General features: G+C 36.9%; 1 protein-coding gene across 5 annotated transcripts in view; it reads right to left on the bottom strand.

Annotated features, from left to right (window-relative positions):
- Positions 1-4747: 4747 nt before the first annotated feature.
- col18a1a (collagen type XVIII alpha 1 chain a) overlaps positions 4748-24474 on the bottom strand; it is a 133555-nt gene continuing 113828 nt past the window's right edge. For 4 of the 5 annotated variants that reach the window (XM_049485367.1, XM_049485366.1, XM_049485365.1 and 1 more), the window contains 28 exons: positions 23821-23961; positions 23666-23728; positions 23385-23429; positions 20395-20526; positions 20218-20289; positions 20082-20108; positions 19862-19960; positions 18650-18685; positions 18473-18562; positions 16550-16585; positions 16374-16433; positions 16190-16267; positions 15250-15285; positions 15097-15150; positions 14918-14989; positions 14743-14808; positions 14552-14582; positions 13299-13352; positions 13093-13118; positions 12862-12990; positions 11007-11160; positions 10135-10199; positions 9767-9895; positions 9600-9632; positions 8986-9411; positions 7586-7783; positions 7322-7437; positions 4748-6391 (listed from right to left, as the gene is read on the bottom strand). In XM_049485367.1, the coding sequence (XP_049341324.1) occupies positions 6178-6391; positions 7322-7437; positions 7586-7783; positions 8986-9411; positions 9600-9632; positions 9767-9895; positions 10135-10199; positions 11007-11160; positions 12862-12990; positions 13093-13118; positions 13299-13352; positions 14552-14582; positions 14743-14808; positions 14918-14989; positions 15097-15150; positions 15250-15285; positions 16190-16267; positions 16374-16433; positions 16550-16585; positions 18473-18562; positions 18650-18685; positions 19862-19960; positions 20082-20108; positions 20218-20289; positions 20395-20526; positions 23385-23429; positions 23666-23728; positions 23821-23961 (2682 nt within the window). In that variant the 3' untranslated portion in view covers positions 4748-6177. The remainder of the gene's footprint in view (positions 6392-7321; positions 7438-7585; positions 7784-8985; positions 9412-9599; positions 9633-9766; positions 9896-10134; positions 10200-11006; positions 11161-12861; positions 12991-13092; positions 13119-13298; positions 13353-14551; positions 14583-14742; positions 14809-14917; positions 14990-15096; positions 15151-15249; positions 15286-16189; positions 16268-16373; positions 16434-16549; positions 16586-18472; positions 18563-18649; positions 18686-19861; positions 19961-20081; positions 20109-20217; positions 20290-20394; positions 20527-23384; positions 23430-23665; positions 23729-23820; positions 23962-24474) is intronic. The other variant, XM_049485364.1, reaches the window with a different exon arrangement.

A 24474-nucleotide genomic window follows, 5' to 3' on the forward strand; every position in this document is an offset into this window, starting at 1 on the left:
TTATGGTTTTTGAGTTATTGAGAAAATTGTGAAAAATGAATTTCCTTGTTTATAGCGCCACCACTTGACCAATCGGTGCCATTTTTGTTGTCCACCGAGATGCACTGATCCTACATCTACCTACCAAGTTTCATTTCTCTATGACTTACGGTTTAGGCTGCACAACTGTTTTTACAGGAGAAAAAGAATAATAATAATAATAATAAGAAGAAGAAGAAAAATCTTAGCAAAAACAATAGGGTTCTACGCACCTTCGGTGCTTGAACCCTAATAATAATAATAATAATAATAATAATAATAATTACTTTAAAATATGTACTATTAAAAAATATTGATGAATATATTTATGATGACTGCCACCTCACACATGTAAAAAAATATTTTATATACAATTCCATATACAATTAGTCTTATATTCAGATTTTGAGCTATTCTTCCAGATAGCAAATTTTTTTCCATCTCTAATAAATACATATAAACAATTAGTTTATTTGTGAACATCAAGTACACATTAATTTAAGGTTATGGTTCTATAGTAAATATAGTTTGAATTAAAATTCATTTTTATTAAATATGTATTATATTCTTATAGTTTGCACTGTGTTCTTGTAGTATAGGAATATGAAATTTTAGATCTGCCCCTTTAGTTCCCTCTGTTTTAAAACAGCAAAAAATCTACAAACAGTTTTAATAAAAAAAAAAATATGTTTAGCCTGAGTAGCCTCAGTGATGTCCCCTCCTCTGGCAGGAAACAGATATATAGTTAGAAAAAAATATTTATATATAAATTAAATCTTAAACAAATCATGTTGTAGTTTTTATTTTAGGTATAAATCTATATTACATTATATATACAATATATACACTACACTATATTAATACTATATTATCAGTATTTAGCATTATTAATGATGTTGTGCACACAGAGTAAAAGGACCCCAATGTATGATTCCATTTAGGGCCCTCAACTGTTTAAAAATTCCCCTGTCCTATATATTCTCAACCCCTGGGCACCATTCTCACACGACAGTCCTATGAAAAGTTAAAATATTAAATTATTCGTACAGTGATCTTGTAGAAATGATAGTTCTTTTTCGAACTGAAGAAAAATAAATAAATAAATCCCATCATCCGTCTTGTCTGACAGCTGTTTTGTAGCGACTACACTGAAAGGCAGCACCTCGGCTCCACATGCAGATAAAGCAGCGAACCGGGCTGGAAGCTCGCACTTCCATTTAAATTCAGTTCTTTCATAGTAGCTATACAGAAACATCTCCATTTCAGTGACTGGGGGGGACAGCATAAACACAGCACGTCTAGCAGACATGGCTTCCACTCCAGAACCAATGTAATTAAAGTCCTCATCTTGTCCTGCTATTGTATCATTACTGTCTGTAGCCCGTTCGGATGTGCTTACTTATTACTCACCAGATACTAAGTATAGCCTTGCCGTAGCAGCGTGGAGACGGCAGCCAGCTGCAGATTTGCCTCTTGTTCTCCGACACAGAGACTTATGAGGATACTCGATCACTCAGCAAATTATATTTTGGGTGCTGATTTACAAGCCAGAGACCTCGGCCTGGACTGGAAACTGCACACTGAGTATTATTATTTTTCCCCTTTAAGCCAGAGACAGTGGACAGCGATGTCAAATGTTAATCTGGTTACAATCAATAAGACGAGGCTTTGTTGGAAAGAGTGAAGATGAGTGCATTTTAATTCTGCTGAAGACTGTAAGAGCCTGTTTTAAAAGCACTATTTATTTTCAGTGGTTCTTCTGTTAATATATATATAGGGAGATATAGGGAGAACAGCACCCATAGACTCCCACAGAACAGTGCATAGATGAAAAAACTGCTTGTAGGCCATCACAATATCTTTATTTCTTTTTTGGCTAAAGTATTGTTCAAGTAATAACGGTGATAAAAGATGTTAATTAAAATTAAATTGAATTGTTGAGCACAACAATGCAATTTTGATATCCTTAATAATTAAACCAACTCTTTTTTTAAATGACTCAATACTGTTTCAATATTGTTATTGTTGTGACATGCTTAACTGCCTCAAGTTACCTTACCTACATCTCTAAAAAAAAAAAAAAAAAAGAGAGGACCACTTCAGTTTCTGAATCAGTTTCTCTGATTTTGCTATTTATTGGTATATGTTTGAGTCAAATGAACATTGTTGTTTTATTCTATAGCCTACTTCTATAAATTTCTTCCAAATTCCAAATAAAAATATTGTCATTTAGAGCATCTATTTGCAGAAAATGAGAAATGGCTGAAATAACAAAAAAATGCAGAGCTTTCAGACCTTAAATAATCTCAAATAATGCAAAGAAAACACGTTCATATTCATATTCAAGTTTTAAGAGTTCAGAAATCAATATTTGGTGAAATAACCCTGTTTTTTTTATCACAGGTTTCATGCATCTTGGCATGTTCTCCTCCACCAGTCTTACACACTGCTTTTGGATAACTTTATGCCACTCCTGGTGCTATCAACTAATGTTCTGCTCTAAAGGGTCATATCATATTGTCCACACTTATATACAGGGACTAGGCAACGTATGGATAGGGAACTTTTAAACAGCTAAATGCATTCATTATAAGGTGGAAATGTAGTGAATTTCACCAAAAAATGATGAAAATTGTAACTGATAAATGGCCTTTGACTATCGCCTTTCCTTTTTTTTTTATATTAGAAACATTAAACATTACTGTGAACACCAAAGCAAGCTGAATGCAGTACTGTATGTAGATTCTGTGTAATATGTGTGTCTTCTGACTGAACACAGCTTTTCTTTTACACTCCAGAGCCTGAAGAGGGTCTATTCCACAGCTTTCTCTCTGTCAGTGTGGCCGCTGATTTGTGCCTCAGAGGCCCTCTCAAGGCCAAAGAGCTAAATCCTATTGAAGGGACTATAAACCCCTCGAGGCGGACACTGAGCCAGTGCGAAAGGCGCAGTGCTGGGGAGTGCTGTCTCATCAGAGGGGCCCAGTGTCCGATTCTGGTGCGTGCGTGAATAACAGCTCCAGGACATCTGCCTCAGGGCTGGAGTATAAGCCTGCGGCTCTGCAGTGCTTAAACAGCATTTATGCTGCTATTCAGTCTGGTGAGAGTCTGGAGGCTGGATGGAATTTTTTTTAGGAGTTAAAGCCAAGTGTTGATTTGGGGTTTGCTCTGCTTTACAGCTAAAGGTAAGAAATTAGGATCTCGCCAGTCTTTAATGGTGTCAAAGTGTGTATAATGTTCTATTCTGTTATTATTTTACTAGCCTTTATTATATAATCAGATACTGAAAGCAACTTTTTTCATATCTCTACATTGATAATACTCATATTCAATATTTTAAGTGCATTTTCTGCTTTATATTTTACAATTGATTAATTATTCCCCTTAACTACCAATTATAAGGTGTGTGTGGGTTAATTATTAAACAAAACAACTATCACAATTCATTTTAACATCATTACTTAAATAAAACTCTTTTTACTCCTTTAGTATTAATTAGATTGTGTTTTTTTTTACTGTACCTATAAAACATATATTATGCTGTGTGTATTTAAGCCCTATTCTGATTGTCTCAGTACCCAATAAAAACATTGGTTGCCTTTCAGTTTAGGATGAAACACTCCTTATAACTTCAGGGGTGTGTCCCATGCGTTGCATACTTAAGTAATAATACACGAGAGGGAGTGCTATAAGGTGTTGCTGTTTATTGAAAGATTTTGAGTTAAAGAGGATGAGAAAACACAATCTGTTTGATCTGGGTCATCTGGCTTAAAATACCTTATATTAACTGGAAAATATATAAACTTCAGCTTTTATTTTAATAATAACAACCTGATAACAATAACTTAACCTGATATTGGTGGATGATAATGTGTGTAATGATGCGTATTTGCGAATCTCTGAGCTTATTTATTTGTTTGGACCGCAACTTTGTCTATGCCGCCTATTAGAGGCATGGCGTTCCTGCACTGTGCCTATGGGATCCAGTGCCCCCCAGTCGTGTTTAATAATATCACATTTGGTTTATATTTGGTTTGTAAGAGCTGCATCGTTGCTAGGTTACCTGCATGTGGCGGCGTAATACATGGAGAGCTTTGATTACAGTGAATTACCGGCTGATAATGACACTCATAGAACGACGCCTCTTAGCCAATCACATCGCAGAGCTGGAACTTACTGTGGTATAATTACTGGTAAAATTGATGATTATTCCATCAATGGATTTTTTCTTCTCTGATGACACGGGAATATTCCAAGATGACAATGTCAGGATTCATGGTTCTGGAATTGTGAAAGAGTGATTCAGGGAGCATGAGATCATCATTTTCACACATGGATTGAGAGAGAGTTCACCACAGAGTCCAGATCTTAACCTCATTGAGAATCTTTGGGATGTGCCAGAGAAAACTTTGTGCAGTGGTCAGACTCTACCATCATCAATGTTGCTGCAAGATCTTGGTGAAAAATTAATTAATGCAACACTGGATTGAAATAAATCCTGTGATATTGCAGAATCTTATTGAAACAATGCCACAGAGAATGTGTGCAGCAATCAAAGCTAAAGGCACTTCAACCAAATATTAGAGTGTGTGACCTTTTTTTTTTGATGGTAGCACAGCAGTGTTTCACCAAGTACAAAACAGATCAGTACAAATTTACCACATGATGGCAGATATGTGCCATATTTATAACACACATTCCTATTAAGAGAGAAATACAATAGAGTCAGTGATTATTTTTTGTGAATGGAGAAAAATCATTTATTCAGTGCCTTGTAAAAACGGTGGAGCACATAAAGGTTACAGGAAGGATGTGAGTCGCACAGGGTCGTACTGAATCATCACCTCTAGCACAGAGCCAGCAACATTTAATACAGGTCTAAGATTAAGTGTCTCGCTAAAAGTACACCTCTGACCCCCCCAGCTTAACTCTCACACAAAGCAGCACCAAAACTGAGCTTAAACTTATCCTCTACCCAGCCGTGAATAACCGGGGTTTCAGAACTGGTTACTATTTTTCATTAACAGAAATAAACTGTAACAAACTGTTTTCTGAATGAAACTTAGAAACTTATCAAATATCTGTGTTTTTTCTGATTTTATATAATTGTATCCTCTTTAATATCCTGTAGAAAAACTATCTGGAATGAGCATGAAGATAATGACAGAGAAAAACGTCCATATGAATTTCCCACTGACGGACACGTTTCACACACATTTGATCCCATACACACACACACACACACACACAGCTGAGCCATGCTATCAACTCAGTATCAACTCAACGTATCGGTTTGTACAAAAGTCCTTTAGGGGCTAAATATCAAAATATTCTTTTGTTCTCATCAGAGTGGTTGTAGTGTATTTTAGTCTATTTTAATTTCACACTTTCATCTGTGTATATATACAAGCCATACGCTGCAACAAAAAAGTGCTAACTAAAATAGCCTAACAAGAAATGTGACCTAAATCTTTTTTTTTTTTTCAAATTCATAATGTAGTTATTTTTACTGCAAAATAAATATTTACTCTCTTTGTAAATTCTAAGTTTTTTGTTTTTTTTTCTTCTTCCATTTTTAGGCTTTCTCCGCCCCTGAACGTCCAACAGCTTGGATCCAACGTGGATGAAAAGAACTGTAATAAGTAACAAACAAAACAAAGTTGCACAAAAAAATAAAAATACTAAAAGTAGCTAAAACTGGTTAAATATACCAATTAAGACATCTTATAAAGAAACACTGATGAACAGAAAATCATTAAAAAAAACAAATAAACAAAACAAAACAAAACAATGTGAACGAACAACATTTCATATACAATTTATCTTTTTTTTATATGGATACAATTAAAAACGCAGCCTCTCTCTATTGGCCTCTCATCTCTGGTTCAACTGCAAAAAAATAAAAAATATGTGCCAATGCCCGGAGACACAGCCAACCGTGGTCAGCCTGTCTCTTTGGCATTACAGAAGAAACCAGAGGACAACGGGCAGCTTCTCTGCCAAGCAGACCTAGCTCCTGTCTTTTATTATAATTATTATTATTATGTCTTTTCTATTTTCATATTTGTTTTTTTTTTTTTTTTTTTGTGGAGAGGAAATGAAACGTCCTACACGGACAGTGAACGCAGTGTCGCCTAGCGCTCTCTGTGACAGATGGGCTGTTTACTTCTTTGATTGTGTGATGTAGCTGTTCTCGATACACAGCACTATGTACGATCCAGAGCAGCTGCTGGGCATCTGCTGGAGAAGCTGTCCGGCCTGCAGGGACGAGGCCAGACCCATCACCGCGTGATCCGACGTCCGCCATGTCTCACAGTAGTTATCTGTCTGGCGGTGACCCTTACCGTTAGAGCCGTGCCAGATCATCTTCTCTGGCCTGAAGAGCAGAGGGAAGAATATAACACATAAAATATCTGCAGGTAAAAAAACGACCTCTTTCTTTATACACTCTGATTAAAGTCAAGGAAGAACAACTTATCGTTCTTTCATTTTATTTTTGGATAAAGATATAAGATCCTGAGTGTGAAGAACGTTTTTTCAGTTAGAAAAAAACATAAAATTTAAATTAAAATACATTTACATGGAAGAACCATAAAAGAACAACTTTTTAACCACTTCAAGTTCACTATGGAATCATGTTCAAATACTGTAGTGATATTAGCTATGTTCCAATGGCTAGATTGCAGTTAAAGTAAGACTGCTGGTTAACTAGTTGCACTGTCTAACAAAGCTTTGTGACAATGCCAGCAGTAAGATCCTGCCTCTTGCTATGTTTTTCATTTCTTCATTTTAAAAGTAACTCTTCTCAGAAGACTACATTTTCCACCATTTTTACACATCATATTTTTGTAGTGCTGTTTTCTCCCCCTTTGCATTGTACTGCACAGAGAGTTGTGGGTAACCAAGGCTTGGAAGGATACATCAGTTGCGTCCTTCACTTTGGAATAGCCAATTATGACATAAAAGCCGAGAACTGCACCTCATGTTGGCTGCAGTCTAGGAAATCAGACCATGACTAACTTCATGAAAGGGTTCTTTATGAGTTCAAATGTTCTCAGAGATTCCCAAATAGTCTACAATTGTGCTGTATCACTGTGTATTGCAAGAAGAAAACTGAATAAAAATGTTAACTGGGAACCTCCTTAAAAATAGTCTCAAAGAATCATCAAACTGTAGTGGTTCTTCTGCACTTTGTTCCAAAAAAACACCTCCATGTTTAAGAATGTGCACATGTTGACTATAATATCATAAAGGTACCGTTTACAGGTTACCGTTTCTATAGTAAATATCAAAACCAAAATCTCACCATGCACTGTCCCTGAGGATATCTCTGCCATCAAACGAGTAGATGGGGGCATTGTTCTTCATCCTGCCCTCCGAATCACCAAACAGAGACTCCCAGCTGCTGAACAGCACTTGGTCCTACATAACAGAACATCAGCACAGCTGTGAGACATCACTTACTAATAACACAACTCATTCTGCAGACAAGGATCCATTAAAATCAAGTCTAATAAATGAATCAAATTAAATCAAATAAAAAATGTTGCAGTGTTGAGAGAAGACATACCTTCAGGTTGACGATGGGCAGTGTGTGTCTGTCAGACTTGCGGACGATGCTGTAGAGATCCTGAAGTTTGGAGGACAGGAAGGCCCTGAATGTGCCCCTCAGTCCTGCTGCCCGCGCCTGCTGGAAACACAGGAAGTCGGCCCCGCGGATGCCCCGCATGTTGCCCACTTGAGGGCTGTTCAGGGCGATCAGGTGCAGCTGTTCATGTGGAGAAGGATAAAGGATTACTGTTAACTGATGCAGTTACTTCTTCTAAAAACTGAGTTCATTACAAATACATTTTCTACCTACCTGTATTAAATAAGACATTTTATTATATAATAATATATAAAATAATATAATTATGTATTTTATTGATAACTTTCTATAATATTTTCACAGTAGTTCTCAGTTCCTTTCACACTGTGCTAAAATATTTAAAGTTTATATTGTTCTAGAATATAATTTACAAGTGCACAGTTGTAGAATGTCACCTATATGGAATATTACCCCTTCATTTAGATGACCCAGGATTCACACTGTTCTAGAATGCCACCATAGGCACATTGTTCTAGAATGTTCCCTACATTCACACTTATATCTCATGCACGCTGTTCTAGATTGTCACTCCATTCATACATTTCTACAATGCCACCCCATAAACACTGTTCTAGAATTTCAATTAGAATTAGAACGTTCTCTACATTCACACTGTTCTAGAATGTTCTCTATATTCACATTGTTCTAGAATGTTCTCTATATTCACACTGTTCTAGAATGCCACCTCAGACACACTGTTCTAGAATGTTCTCTATATTCACACTGTTCTAGAATGCCACCTCACACACACTGTTCTAGAATGTTCTCTATATTCACACTGTTCTAGAATGCCACCTCACACACACTGTTCTAGAATGTTCTCTATATTCACAGTGTTCTAGAATGCCACCTCAGACACACTGTTCTAGAATGTTCTCTATATTCACACTGTTCTAGAATGCCACCTCAGACACACTGTTCTAGAATGTTCTCTATATTCACACTGTTCTAGAATGACACCTCAGACACACTGTTCTAGAATGATCTCTATATTCACACTGTTCTAGAATGCCACCTCAGACACACTGTTCTAGAATGTTCTCTATATTCACATTGTTCTAGAATGTTCTCTATATTCACACTGTTCTAGAATGTTCTCTATATTCACACTGTTCTAGAATGTTCTCTATATTCACACTGTTCTAGAATGTTCTCTACACTCACATGTACGTTCGTTCACTGTTATTCATAAATATAGTTACACAGTTCTAGAATGTTGTTCACCCAATTTTTAACCGTTCACCCAGTTCTAGCACATTCTGCTGTATCCACACTATTCAGTAAAAATCAGTGAATAAAAGGCAGTAGCAGTGTGATCTTACCCCTGGTCCTGATGTGTGCGTGTGGCCCTCAGGCTGGACGACGGGTGGGCTGGGTCTGCGGGCCGGTGTGATGGGGTATCTGTCCGGCTGGACGTGGCTGTACCTCTGATCAGTGTGGGGTGGGTAGCGAGGGTCGGGCTGGGCTGGGTAGCGAGGGTCGGGCTGGGCTGGGTAGCGAGGGTCAGGCTGGGCTGGGTAGCGAGGGTCAGGCTGGGCTGGGTATCTGGGATCTGGGTAGCGGGGGTCATAGCGAGTGTCAGGAGGGGCTGGATGAGTTTCAGGCCTCTCTGCTGGATGGCGGGCCGGGGGCTCAATGGGCTGGGTGGCGGATCCACCATGGGAGAAGTGCTCTGCACCGTTATTGGCAGAGTGGTCTTGGGAGTAGTGGACCACCGGGGGCGGCTGCACAGCAGCCACTTCATTGTCCTGGAGAGAGAGCGGCAGCAGGGCAGAGCTTTAACTTCACACAGTAATAAGCGTGTATATGCTAACAGCGAGCTCCGGTTCCTTTGATTCACTGCCAGCCGCATATTTGAATGCTAATGTGGTTTTTTAAGTAATAGCCAAAGGTGACAAATTTAGCACGCTCTTTATTCGGATGTAAAAGTACTTACCAAATCTCTGTTGAAGGGGTTATAATCTCCAAGCTGGAAGTAAGAAGAGTTTTGCATTGAAATGTGTGGTAAAGAAATATTGCTCTGCTTAAATGTCAATGGATGGATTTACAGCAGGGTATTATTCTCGTTTCCATGCAGAAAGAAGTCTGTGTAATGCACTGTACCATCACTTGTCTGATGCCTTCCCGCACTCGGATATAGAGATCGCTCTTTTCTATGATGTAGATGAGTGTGCCCTCTGGTTGTTTGGGTGCTGTTGCGAGCAGTGTGTCATATGACCTCAGAATCATCACCTATGAAATATTAAAGGACATACAAAAGCATTCAGAAAACTACAATTTAAAAATAACAATGAATATCCCAGCAAACAAACCAAACCAACAAAGTACAATAATATTGTTGTTATAAATTTATCTGGTCTTTTCACTAAAATTTTGGTTGCCAAATATTCAATTGCATCCCTCCTTGAGACTGGCTAATGCTACAAAGCTTCTATTTAATTCCTCATAAGCTGCCATTGCATTCCTCTTACCCCAGAATTTGGGCCAGGTGGGCCAGGTGGACCTGCAGGACCAGGGGGACCAGGAATGCTGACTGCTGAAGGGCGACAAAAAAAAATCAAAAGTCAAACATCAGAGGTAGGAACAGGTAGAAAATATCATATTTTCATATTTTAAACTGTTTTCATAAAAAGAATCCAGACACACATGTAACAGGACATTTAATGCCTTGCTTAGGAACGAGGTAATGCTTGAATAGTGTATGCAGGAGGCATGGCATATACCACTGGGATTTTCATAGAACTACACCAAGTGCTGGGCGATTACGGCCTAAAAAAATAATCTTCGATTTTTTCACAAAAAAATCAGATTTTTGATTATGATCAATTTTTACCCCCTAAAATCAAACTACAGATGATGAAGAAATGGTTTAAAACTAGGTTTACCTGTAAAAAAATGATTATGTATATATACAGTGCTGGAACTTTTTTCTGTACAAATATGCATTGGTAAGTCTGTGGAAGGTGCTGGTAACTAAGGTAAGACGGATAAACACTTCAGAAATGAGTAGCGTTCTCGGATATTTTAGATTTTAAAAATCTGTAAATGTATGTTTGTAAAATCGCGATTACTCCATTTTGAAAATCGCATTAAAACTGTGATTCAAATTAACCATTAAATCGCCCAGCATTAATTATACCTGCTCTAGTCACAAATGGGCTCACTCTAACATTATTTTAACCCAAATTGTGTACTAGATGGCTGGTAACATAAGTCTGGGTAATAATGTCTTGCATTATACGACTATTTACTTTGGATATTTCACACATACACTCTAAGTTTCTGTGCATACGTAAAAGACGTTCCACAGACTGAGCTCAACCTTGGATATACTTTTACTCACGGGGTCTGTATGGTCCAGGTAAGGAGGGTGACCCAGGTGGTCCAGGAGGTCCAGGTGGCCCTGGGTTTCCTTGGCGTCCTTCATAGCCAATACCAGGAGCCCCAGGTGGGCCCTGTGGACCGGGAGGCCCTCTGACAGAATCTCCTTTAGGACCCTGAAACAGTGTGTTCATTATCATTACTAAAGTGCCACAAATCTGTCAAACCTTGACAGAATGTTAGTTTATCCAGCTCAAGGACTGTATCCTTGATAAATGACTTAAATACACTTAGGCTATTCTTAGAGCCTACAATATATTTGACCTAGAACAAAATGTTTCATAGTCCACACCGAAATTTAATTAACTACTTAAAATCTAATCAAATATGGCGCATAAATGTGGACTATCAAATTGATTGGCAGCCTGGAGTTGCCTCAGGATCATTTGCTGTGAACGTTTTTAACCTTTTGTCCATGATGTGTAAAACTTGTACAATAAGAAAGGAATGTTTCACTCAGACTCACAACAATATAGTAGGAACTAGGTTGCTAATTTAGTTAGCTTTGACAGTCATATGACTGTACCAATGTCCATTGACCATATACGTAATATTTGTCACATTTTATCAAATTATCTTTGTTGAAATGATTTGATTTTTAACTAAAAGAGCCAATCGGCTTGATGTTTATTTTTTGTTAGAGAGTTGAGGAGGCTCAGTGTGCTCTAGAGAAAAGCTCCCTTCAATGTGGAGATCAGCACAAGCGAAGTAGCAAGAACAAATCTAAAATTATATATTTTTTGTGTATTATTGAGACAAATGCTATAAATTGCTCATGATTGTTTTGTCAGATTTTATTTACCTAGCTAGTGTTTGAAAGCCTAATTTCACCTAATCTTTTCCCAATTAGTGAAATATGAGGCTGGTCTCATATAACAAGAGATTACTGCCAATTATAATAGTGTTGTAAAGATAGCTACCGATAGAAAATACTTGACAATGATGATTTTGGCAAATGTGGTTGAGACAGTGTAGTGGGTAACAGCACCACGCTCCCTGTGCCAAACTAGGGTTCAATTCCCTGACATAATTTCCTTGAGCAAAACACTTCATTTGCAAAAGCAAGTAGCATAACTCAAATATACTGTATTCTTCACCTAATAATGCGCACTTAATAATTATAATCTGATGCACATTATGTATAGATTTTACCAGTCAGGTTTTAAGGAGTCGTAAAGTTACTCAGGTGAAGTATAGCGTTATACAGGAGTTTCAGTTTAGTTCTCCAGCAATGGGGCTTGAGCAGTATTAGCATTAGCTGCTAACCGCTGTTTCCCTGTTCAGAGGTATTATCAAACTGTAGCCTGATTTTTACCATGTAAAAATAAGCTAGGTTAGCCACTAATGCTAATACTCCAGCCTTAGTGCTGGAGAAATTTGGGAATCTAAGCTTACTATAAATAGATGGAAGCACTTTACTCACTCAAATAAACAGTTTTTAGGAGAGAAATCTGTGTAGATTAACATCCAGCACCCATTTGGCTTGAAAATAAAGTCTTTTTTAATTACAGTTCTGTTTACTTAGCTTAGATTTACTTAGTCCCCCTTCCCACCACCACCCAGTGGCAAGAACTGCTGAATTAGAAGTTCCTTAAAGTGTCTCTTAAAATGCTCCTTATTATAATCCGGCGTGCCTTACGTATGAAAATAGAGCAGAAAATAGACGTTTATTGATAGTGCACCTTATAATAGTGCACCTTATAATAGTGCGCCTTCTAGTGTGAAAAATATAGGAAGTCACACTGGATATTTCAACTGCTATGAATATAAAAGTAGATTGGCCATAAAATTAAAACAAAAAATTCTAAAGTTCTTACAGGTAGTCCAGGGCTTCCAGGAGCTCCAGCTGGTCCTCCCACTGCTCCAAAACGAGGATCATAATAACCACCAGGTTCACCTTTTTCCCCTTTCAGACCTGACTCTCCACGTTCACCCTTCAGCTCATTCTGTTCACACAAATAGCAAAAAAAATACTTTTGCTAAGTAAAATTAAATCATCAAATCAGCTGATGGTTCAATATAAAACAATTAAGAAAAACGTAACCAACCTTCAACGTGTAAATGTCATAGTTGCCTAGAAAAGATAAAGAGGTTATGTTAATAAGCTTATACTTACTAATTTATAACTGAACATTATGAGAGAAGTTTAAATGCCTTGAGCACAGTATGTACCGAGTGTAATTATGCTCTATTTAATCAGAGTAGAACTGCTCCGATGTAACAGAAAACTTATACTATATTATATTATATTCACCTGCTGGTCCGGAGACACCAGGAGCTCCACGGTCTCCCTTCTCTCCTTTCATAGCTACAGGGGGAAAAAACACATCACCACATTCAGTTAATCAGTCAATTATAAATGCCCTGCAGCCAGCAACTCATTAAGTGGTCATAGATTCAAGTCCCACTAGTGGCTAAAGGTAATGGTAACAATATAGTCTATGCAGATAAAAGTATTGGGACATGTGCTCATTCACTGTTCCTTCTGAAATCATAAGTACCATATTTTATCCGCACTATAAGGCGCACCGGATTATAAAGTACATTCATTAAAAACTGCAATTTTTAAAAAACATTTTCTTTTAAAGTCAAACGAGCCCTACACAGAATTTTCTTCTGAAAACTGCTTGTTTGGGTGAGTAAAGTGCTTCCATTTATTTACAGAAAGCTTAGATTTCCAGATTTCCAATAAGGCTGGGTGCAGCAGCATTAGCAACAGTGGCTAACAGCGAAAGAGCTAGCACTTAGCATGGTTATCAGCTAATGCTAATACTGCTCCAGCCCTGGTGCTAGAGACATCTTTATAATGCTGTAACTGCTCCTCATGTCCTGACTGGTAGAATTCATACATAAGGCGCACCGGATTATTAGATGCACTGTCGTTTTTTGGGAAAATTAAAATATAGTGTGAAAAATACGGTAGTAAAAAACTAGTCTATCCTGCCATTGTTGGAGTAACTGTCCCAATTGTCCAGGGATTGCTGTGAGGATCTGATTGTGTTCAGTGTTTGTGGGTATTAGTACTCTCCTCCAAGCATGTTGAGCCATATAAAGATTTTTTAGAAGGGAACGCCACAAACATTTGGACACATAAAGAATATGTGCTGCTCAAAGTGTAAATAAACACCAAGAGAAGCAAGGACAACTAGAAATGGGATTGTTACACCAGTGGCACTGCCAACACCACTTCAGTTGTCTTTACTGGAATAGTAGCAGATTAGCAGTACACTCTTAAAAAAAAAAGGTGCTACAAAAGTGTGAAACATGTTTAAATTGGTTAAAAAAAGATTCTTTACACTTTATAATACATTATTATTTTTATTACAAATATGGTTCTTCGTGAAAATAAAGGTGGTTCTTCTACGGCTTCACTCCAACAACCCTTTGTAGAGCAATTATTATTTTTAAGAGTGTATCGTTTCACTTTAATTCAGCAAATCCGCCTCAGGAAAGGCTTTATTTTTATAAACATTAAAATTAAAGCAAATATACAAAACACCAGCTCACCTGGATACACCCTCCCGTTATCTTCGTATCTCTAAAAGGAAAGGCAGAAAGATTGGAACTGTATGGAGCTGCTGCTTTGAAAATTGTTAACATAATCAATCTTGTACCTCTTTGCTGGTTCAGCATGTAAAGCCCTCTTAGCAATTTTCACGGATGAATTACAGCTTATCTGATATAAAATAGGCACTTACACCAAATCTGTCCAGAGCTGTGGAAGGACCCGGGGGACCAGGGGGCCCTGGGGGGCCGGGTGGACCCTTGAAAAGATGGGAAATATTGTTGTTAAGAAGCAGTTCTCTCTAAAAACATCAAGCAAATATGAACACCCCACTCCACTTTTACTCGGCTTTTGCGTTATGTCCTTACAGGGTAGCCGTATCCAGTGCCTGAGCTTGGCTCTCCTTTCTCTCCTTTGTATCCGTTCACACCTGGCCGACCCTGCAATGACACCACAAGGTCACTCAGTGCGAAACCATAAGTGTGAAAAATTCAAGCATGTAGTAATGATGTGTTTCAATATTCCGCTTTAGAACTGAGGGACTCACAGGCCTGCCTGGCATTCCAATCTCCCCCTTCAAACCGGGAGGACCATATGGCCCCTGTGCAGAAACACAGCCAGAGAGGAATGTTAATTACTATGTTAACATTGTCATTTCATTAAACCAGAAAACTGCGAAACACAAAAATATCAAACTCACAGTAGGTCCCACAGGTCCAGCAGGTCCTCGGTCACCCTGGAAGATGAAACACAATCAAAGAGGGAAAAATATTTCCCATAATATTATCCCAGCCCAATTACCCAATCCACTCATTACCCCCCCCCCCCCCCCCCCCCCCAAATGGCACTGCTGCAAAATTACCGGGTATCGACTTATCGTGAAATAAATGGACATGGCTTCAATAATATTTGATAATCGCCATATCGTCTATTGTGTTAATTTGTATGTTTATTCACATATATTACCGTAAAAAGTATTTTAGCCAGTCATGCAGTACCAGACCAATGCTTCAATACGTGCAGCTCCATACACACAGTGTGGACTGAAGTAGGTAAAGAGAAAAGTATATATTTCCCAAATGAATTATTAAGTATAATTGTGTTGTCTTTGAAATAGTATAATTGCTTTGTTATGCTATATTATTACCATTATATCAATGGCATTTAAATAGTCTTAAAATGACTAATATCTTTATCGCAATCATTTCTGAGACTATATATCGTCCACGAAAAATTCTTATCCTGACAGGCCTACAACACGCTACCAGATACTTGTGCTGACCAACGTTACACTACGAAATTCGGTTGCGCTCTCTCGGACTCCGGCTGCTGATGGCAAGTAGCATGACCCGGGATTGTAGCTAGAGAGATACTTAGATCATTTGGACATTTCTCGTAATTTTAAAGATAATCAAATCTTGATAAAATGTTATACTAAATATTTATCTCTTTACATTCTGTAACACAACCTAAAATATCCTATTGAAGTGCGCTTTTGATCAAAATGAAATTTGCACTCATACAGCAACCATCCACCAGAGAACACCATGCAGTTCCAATAAGAACGTACTAAAAGATAAGAAAAAATAAAATCCAAATGAAAAAATATATACCTTTTCATATAGTTTCTAAGTACTCACCTTTTGTCCTGACAATCCACCAAGATAAAATGGGCTTCCATCAGGTCCAATAACCACACCAGGTTCTCCTTTCTCTCCCTGCAAACACACAGCATGATCAGTACATACAGTTTATGAATATTAGCTGTGAGTATTGGATATATTTTGCTCAATATGTACAGTAGTTAGAAACTATGAGACTCACCTTGAAACCATAGCCTGAAGGTCCAGGGTCACCTCTCTCACCCTTTGGTCCCATTGGGCCCTTTAATAAAAGCAGATATTAACTTTATACATCAGAATTAAGAATTAATTTCATTTAAACTCTCTGCAGATATGAAAGAACCATAAAGCAAACAAACAAATAGGCTGCAAACTTACTGGGAATCCTGCTTGACCAGGGGGTCCAGGTAAACCCTAAAATAAAACAATGAGCAATCCAACATATGAGAATAAAAATAAATAAAAATACTGTGTATTATGTCCCAGTGGGAGTAAACAGGCACACATGCATGCACACAAACTCACACATACACACACACACACACACACAGTGCAACACCTGTTAGAGTTCTTATTTGCGATGAAGACAGTGTCAATAATAACAAGGTAAGAAATCAAGTCAAGCTGGTAAATTGATGGGTACTCAGTGGAAAAACTGCGAAATGATTCCCTACAGCAGTAATAAAGACATCACTGAACAGATGTTTACGTTATGTGTAGCAGAAGTATGATACAATTCTTTTATCCAGCTTCCTTTTTATTATTTTAATAAGCAGTAATAATAGCTTTGGAGTGTTTCTAGTCCTGCTTAGTAGTTCAGAACATCTTCAAAGTTGTCAAAAGTAAAAAAAAAAAAGTCTTACCGTGCCTCCAACAACTGAATCATGCTGCAAGAAACCCAACAAAAAACAAAAACAAAAAATATAAATTAAAGTAATATTTTACATACCATTAAATTCTCAATAATAATATTAATATTATTATTATTAGTAGTAGTAGTAATGGTAGTAGTAGTAGTATTAGTGGAAACACTTTTTTAATATTTAATAGCTCACTTTAAATGCTTTGTAGATACTTAACATAAGACTTAACTTGAATTCCACTTAAATATGCTAAGTGGACAAAAGTATTGGGACACCGGCTCATTCATCATTTCTCCAAAAACTAAAAAAAAACTCAAAAGATATCTTGTTTTTGTTAAAGTAACACTGTCTACAATCCAAAAAAGACTTTCTGGAACATTGCTGTAAGGATCTGATTGCATTCAGATTAAAGCGCATCAGTGAGGTCAGGATGTTGGAGAAACTTCAGCCCACCTCATCCCAAATTTCCCAACTCATCCCAAAAGTTCTGGTACTGATTCATATTTGTCTGCTCCAGAGTTTCCTATTCTATTGGAAACATTTCTGTACAGGGACTAGACAAGCTTTGTCTGTGTGCACTTGCACATCTGTGTCAGTAACTGATGCAACTTATTTAAAGTAGATAAATGCATTAACTAGATGTCAAAATAAAACTTTGCATCTTTAAGGCCACTCTTGAAGCCTTGCATCATTTGAAGCATTTCTATTGGATTATTTATTACACAATTATAACATGTTAAGAGCCAGTAACATACAGCTCTGGAAAAAAAATAAGAGACCACTTCAGTTCCTGAATTAGTTTCTCTGATTTTGCTATTTATAGGTAAACTTAACATTGAAGTTTTATTCTATAAACTGCGGACAACATTTCTCCCAAATTCCAAATACAATTAGTCGTTTAGATAATTTATTTGCAGAAAATGAGAAATAACCCTGGTTTTTAATCACAGTTTTCATGCATCTTGGCATGTTCTCCTCCACCAGTTTTACACACTGCTTTTGGATAATTTTATGCCTTTACTCCTGGTGCAAAAATTCAAGCAGTTCAGCTTGGTTTGATGGCTTGTGATCATCGATTTTCCTCTTGATTATGTTCCAGAAGTTTTCAATTTGGTAAAATCAAAGAAACTCATCATTTTTAAGTGGTCTCTTATTTTTTTCCAGAGCTGTATATATTTGTTTTCCACAACAGGAACATTAATGTATTAATTTTATCCTTATTTTTTATTTCCGTATCCATAAACCTGGTTCTAACCCTTCTTGATAACCTTAGTATGACTCAAAACCTAAACCTAAGCTTTACTGTGGACCTAAACCCAGCCCTTGACACTGTTGAAAGCTAACAGATATTCACCTGATACTTTAAACATCTGCAGATAATAAAGAAATGGCTAAAGTTACCCAAATAAAGTGAGATCTTATGATTAGCTGAACTTACACCATCAGAAGAGCGATAGATGACCTGTCCTGGAGGTCCTGGAGGTCCAGGTGGGCCTGGAAGACCATTACCATCCCGTCCTGGCTCTCCCTAAAGTGTGATTAAAATCAGTTACAAATCAATCAAATTATGCTCCAAAATGTTAGAACAAAATGTAATATCAAAGCAAATACTCACTCTCTCTCCTCTGTCACCATGCTCACCCTTCAGACCCTGTGGGTAAATGCAATCCACACCAACGTTAATATAAGAATGTGTAGCCTGGACAATCTTTACAGTTTAATACTGTTCTAAGCTAATCATACACAGCCCTGAACAACAGGCCCATATCAGATTGATCAGATTTCAGATATTGACAATTCCAGCCAAAACTAAACAAAGAACAAGCAGGAATTCATTAAAAATGATCTTTACACTGTTTTTCTTTAGTCATGTAATAGCCTGCATCAATCAATGACCTTTAAAAGGATTTTCCAGTCTGAATTTCCCAATTCCTGATACAACACCAAAACTCCATAATGCAGTATTCTGTGCACTCTGACGTTATATAAATAAAATATAAGAACATTGCAAGTTAATAAAATGTTGTATCAACACATTTTTTTCTTTAATATTATTAAAATCTAACATATATAATTAATTTGCTATCAATAATTTGCTGCCATATTCAAATAATGTGCATGTTCATTATGCTTTTTTGTACCACTTTAAAATAAGTCTCCTTATTAAAGGGGTTATAAATAGTTTATTAATGTTTATACTTTCAACACATAAATAGAAAAACAACAGTGAAAATATATTTTGACATATCTAGTAAAATAATATATAAAGTAATTTTAGTCATTTAATATGATGTTATAGTTAAATAAATATTTTTAACAGAAATGGTAATGATGACTGATATATAATCTGCTTATTAATGGGTTATAACCTAATTAACAACCATTAATAATTAATAAACTCCTTTGTAAACGATTTATAAACCCTTTATAAAGGAGCCTTATTTTAAAGTGGTACCCATTTTTATTTATTTATTATTTTAATTTATGTCACCCCACCAAAAAGCTGCATATATAAATTTTTTTCTCCTTGTTTTTTTATTTTATTTTATTTTTTTAATGAAAGCACCTTTTAATGCAGTTTAATAATACAAATTGTGAATCACACTATTACTGCATAATTCTCTGTGTATTAAAAAGACAGAAAGGACAAAAAAAAAATCTATAAGACGTATCAATAATTAAAAAAAAAAAAAAATATATATATATATATATATGTATATATATATATATATATATATATATATATATATATATATATATATATATATATGTATGACATGTAAAACAGCAAGACACAGTCAGTCATCTTTGGAACAGTTTTCTTTACCTGTGGTCCAGGAAATCCGTCCAGGCCAGGGCGTCCATCTCTTCCCTGAAGACCCTCATCACCTTTCTCTCCTTTTATTCCAGGTAGACCAGGTTTGCCCTGTAGTGTACAATTCACCCAAACACACAAGATCATTACTGAAATAGACAATCACAAACTTTATGAACACTCATCATTTCAGTGTTAATATACAGACAGTCCTGTGCAAATGTTTGCTTACCGGCAGACCTGGAATTCCAGGGGTACCCTGAAAATGAATTACAACAATACAGAATAATGTATTTTACTGTTAATCAAGTAAATATATTAACAGCGTTATACAAAAAAACAATATCATGGATATGAACTGTTCTAACCTGTACTCCTTCTGGTCCTCTGACACCAGGTGTGCTATGGAAAACACCAACACCAGAGCCCTCCATATCATCCTAAACAGAGAGAGAAATTTAATTATCATATAAGAAAACAACTGACAACCCACAAGGAATATCTCCTCAAATCCACTGGCATTGGGATTAATGGCTGATACTTACAAAGCCAACACGAAAGCTCGGTCCTGGAGGCCCAGGAGGTCCTGGGGGTCCAACAGGTCCCATCGGTCCAGGAAGGCCAGCAAGTCCACCCTGGCCTGGTCTTCCTTGAGGACCAGCAGGTCCCTGAGCACCCTTGGGGGAAGCAAAAAACGAGTGAACAATGTGTGAGAATAGGCGAATGTGGCGAATCTTCAGGTACTGTTTATACTAGGGATGCAAAAAAATCTAATTTTTGATTTTGAACAAACTAAAATGCCAGATACTGAACAGGTTTTACACTGTTTTTTTTTTACCACTGCATTACCAAAATTTTAATAACATTAATTTACCATATTTTTCGGAATATAAGGCATAACGTATTAGAAGCTTACTTACAGTAAGCTTAGATTTCAAGTACTTTCAGCACAGTTAGCAGCAGCGCTAGTCGCGGTTAGCAGAGCTTAGCGCTAGTAAATGCTGCCTGACAGTGCTACACTGAGGAAGCCTGAGTGTTCCAGTAAGCCAAGGCATTATCAGCTAGCGGTTCGTCCCATGTAGCTTGTTTTAACAAAGTAAACGCACAGAGTACTGTCCAATTTACTCACCTCTAAACCGTGAAAGAGCTAGCACTGTGGTTAGCAACTAATGCTAATACTGCTCCACCCTTGGTGCTGGAGAAACTTCACTGAAACTTCTTTATAACACTGTACTTCAGCAGAGTGGCTTTACTGCTTCTTAATAAGAGAAAATTTGGGGAAAATTTAAGGATTTTAAGTGCACCTTATAGTGCAAAAAATATGTCATTGTTCGGCATACATTATTTGGCCTCTGAGCTTATAATTTCAGTTCAAAATGTTTGGTGCATCCCTAGTATATACTCCTGGTCATAAATATGTGGCATATTTATGATACTCCCACTACACTATAACAAAGGTGATGCATTAAATATAATGTACAGTATTAAATCAATTCAATGTAGTGTTATGGTGTGTTCCAGTAGACAACAGATAATGCACATGATAATGTACAGAACACTACTAGGGTAATGTAAGAAAGGAACATAAAATGAATAATAATGAGCTCAGTAGATGCATGGAAATGGCAAAAGCAATGGACCAGCCAGGATAGGAGCAAACACCAGTCATAAAATATGTGGGGTATCCAGCCACATAACACCATGCCACGAATGAGTATGAGACAAACCCAATATGCAGCAAATGGAGACACAAACGATCAACTTCACAACTATAACCACAACCACAGTCATAACCACAGTCATAACCACAGACACTCCACTTATCATAACCATTCCAGCATCCACGATGCTATAAAGCTACAAGGCAAGGCTGCCTCAGGCTCAGAGAGTCCTGCTACCTGCTACACTGGGGGCTGTTTTATCATTGGAGGATGAAGAGAAGAAAAAGAGGAGCTCAGAGACAGGCAGAGCAGAGTAGAGCCCTGGCTAAAAAACACACACAGAGCAAAATCCTCAGTCAGGACTCGAGCTCTGACACGACTGCAGTGAGCTTCAGGAGTAAAAGAGGACAAATCATTTTGGATTTATGGTTCATGATTGAGGCTATTTTGCCTGTTTTTGACACCTTGATATAAAAAATGAGTAATAATACCTTAGTCTAAAGGTCTACTGTTGACACTAAAAAAAGTGCAGCTATCTTGAAAGATTGTGAAGATTAGTAAAGATTAAATAAAAGTACAAAACTTTCATTAACAAAGCTGCAAAACTGTAAAATCCAAAAGATTAAATTATGGTAGGCAAATATCTGTACAATAATTGATTTCAAATATTTTAAATACACATACTTTAATTAAATGTTCATCCCATGAATTTTGGCTTATCTGTTTGTGTATGATACAGTTCTTACATGTTGCCTATAAAATCAGTAAAATCAGTAAAACATTTTCAAGGAATTTTCTGGGATATTTTTTATGACCTTGACAACAAGCATCCAATGACTGTATTAAAATGCATTTAAGCTCCTGGATGAACTATTAATCTTACTAAATAATTAGTGTCTAAAAATAATGTATCACTAAAATAGTTCTATTGCATCACAAGCATCAATATCATCACAAATGTTGCCATCTTTGTTGCTCAGCAACATTTTCAAGACAAATAGCTCTGAAAAAAATTAAGAGAACACTTCAGTTTGTGAATTCTCTGATTGTGTCATTTATAGGTTTATGTTTGTGTAAAATGAACATTTTTGTTTTATTCTATAAACTACTGACAACATTTCTCTCAAATTTCAAATAAGAATATTGCAAAAAATTAGAGCATTTATTTACAGAAAATGAGAAATGTCTGAAATAACAAAAAATATGCAGAGCTTCCAGAGCTCAAGTTCATATTTATGTTTTGAGAGATCATAAATCAATATTTGGTGGAATAACCATGGTTTTTAATCACAGTTTTCATGCATCTTGGCATCATGTTCTCCTCCACCAGTCTTACACACTGCTTTTGGGTAACTTTATGCCTTTACTGCTGGTGCAAAAAATTCAAGCAGTTCAGCTTGGTTTGATGGCTTGTGATCATCTATCTTCCTCTTTATTATATTCCAGAGGTTTTCAATTCGGTAAAATTGAAAGAAACTCATACTTTTTAAGTGGTCTCGTATTTTTTTACTAGAGCTGTATATAGCCATTTTTATTATATTGAAGTTTCTTTGTTTAAAAAAAAAAAACAAGTCTTAATTTCTAGTATTTATGGATTTCCAGGATGCACAGGAACCCACACTGAAAGTGCTCAGCTACAGTGGTTTAGACTGACGAAAAAAAAAATAACCTCCACAGAGCTCCGAGTTTCCTGTGATGCAGGTAAGTGAACAGTGCACTCTAATGCATGACTAATACATTATGACCGCGGTGCTAGTTTGTGTGTGTGGGTATCCAAGAGTATTTCCTGAGTTTGCATCAGAATGTGTGCATACGTGTGTGTGTGTGTCTGTGTGTGTGTGTGTCTGTGTGTGTGTGTGCATGTGTGAACTTACCTTTTCTCCCACTGCACCAGGTAGGCCGAGCTCACCAGCATCCCCCTGTCGAGAGTGACAGGGATATGTTTAATATCACACACATGACTGACACTTCAGTGTCCTCGCAGCAGCAGAATTAGGCCTGTCAAGCAGTTTCAAATCCCATACAGGATTATCATCATCGAGTCTATTTTTAACATGCAAATCTTTCTTATCCAAAGGAAACTAATGAACGTGAACCCACAGCTCTTCTAAAAAATAGTAGGGGGCCGGGGATTAAGGTGTTAATCCACTCCTACCTTCTCTCCTCTGGGGCCCGGCTGGCCTGGTTTGCCGTCAGCACCCGGTGGTCCAGCAACCCCCTGTAGAGCAGAACACACAGTCTTTTTATAAAGCTCTATCAGAAGGCAATACTTTACAACATATTACATTTCTGGAAAAAAAAAAACCATACTGGACTTCCAGGAGCTCCGTTCTGTCCAGGTGGACCAGGAGGCCCAAAGGCGCCAGCGGCACCGGACACTGCTGTGTTGGCAGGGCCTGAAGGTCCAGGAGGTCCAGGTGGTCCAGGTGGGCCTGGAAGGCCAGGCAATCCCTATTAGACATTAATAAAGAATAATGAAATTAAAAATAAAGCCGTTAAATAAATCAATAAAAAAATCAAAAAGTCAGATTTACCAAATACACAGTTTTTGTGTATTAAAATATGGATTCTCTGTAAATGATACCTTACTTATACCTAAAAAATTACCAATTTTACTTGGATACAATATACGAGGACCAAGATAATTTTTTAAGACTCATTATATTTTGAAGCTTTTATCATAAATAGCTCACACCGCTTTTTATAATGTTGAAAATATGCTCATAAAAACTGTTTCCTATACGTTTTTGAGATGTAATGAGCCCCAAAGTTCATAATTTAAGGTTTATACACTTTTTAACCAATACATTTCCATAATTTTTTTTTATGAATTTTCCATGCCTTCAAGGCAAATTTTTTATGACTATGCGATTTTTAAAACATCAAAACTATTATTAAAAATGTATCATAGTAGGCCTAAAATGAATCTGATAAAAATATTGACACACAATCTTTAATAATAAA

This window comes from Astyanax mexicanus, chromosome 11 (assembly GCF_023375975.1).
Source record: "Astyanax mexicanus isolate ESR-SI-001 chromosome 11, AstMex3_surface, whole genome shotgun sequence".
Taxonomy (NCBI): Eukaryota; Metazoa; Chordata; class Actinopteri; order Characiformes; family Acestrorhamphidae; genus Astyanax; species Astyanax mexicanus.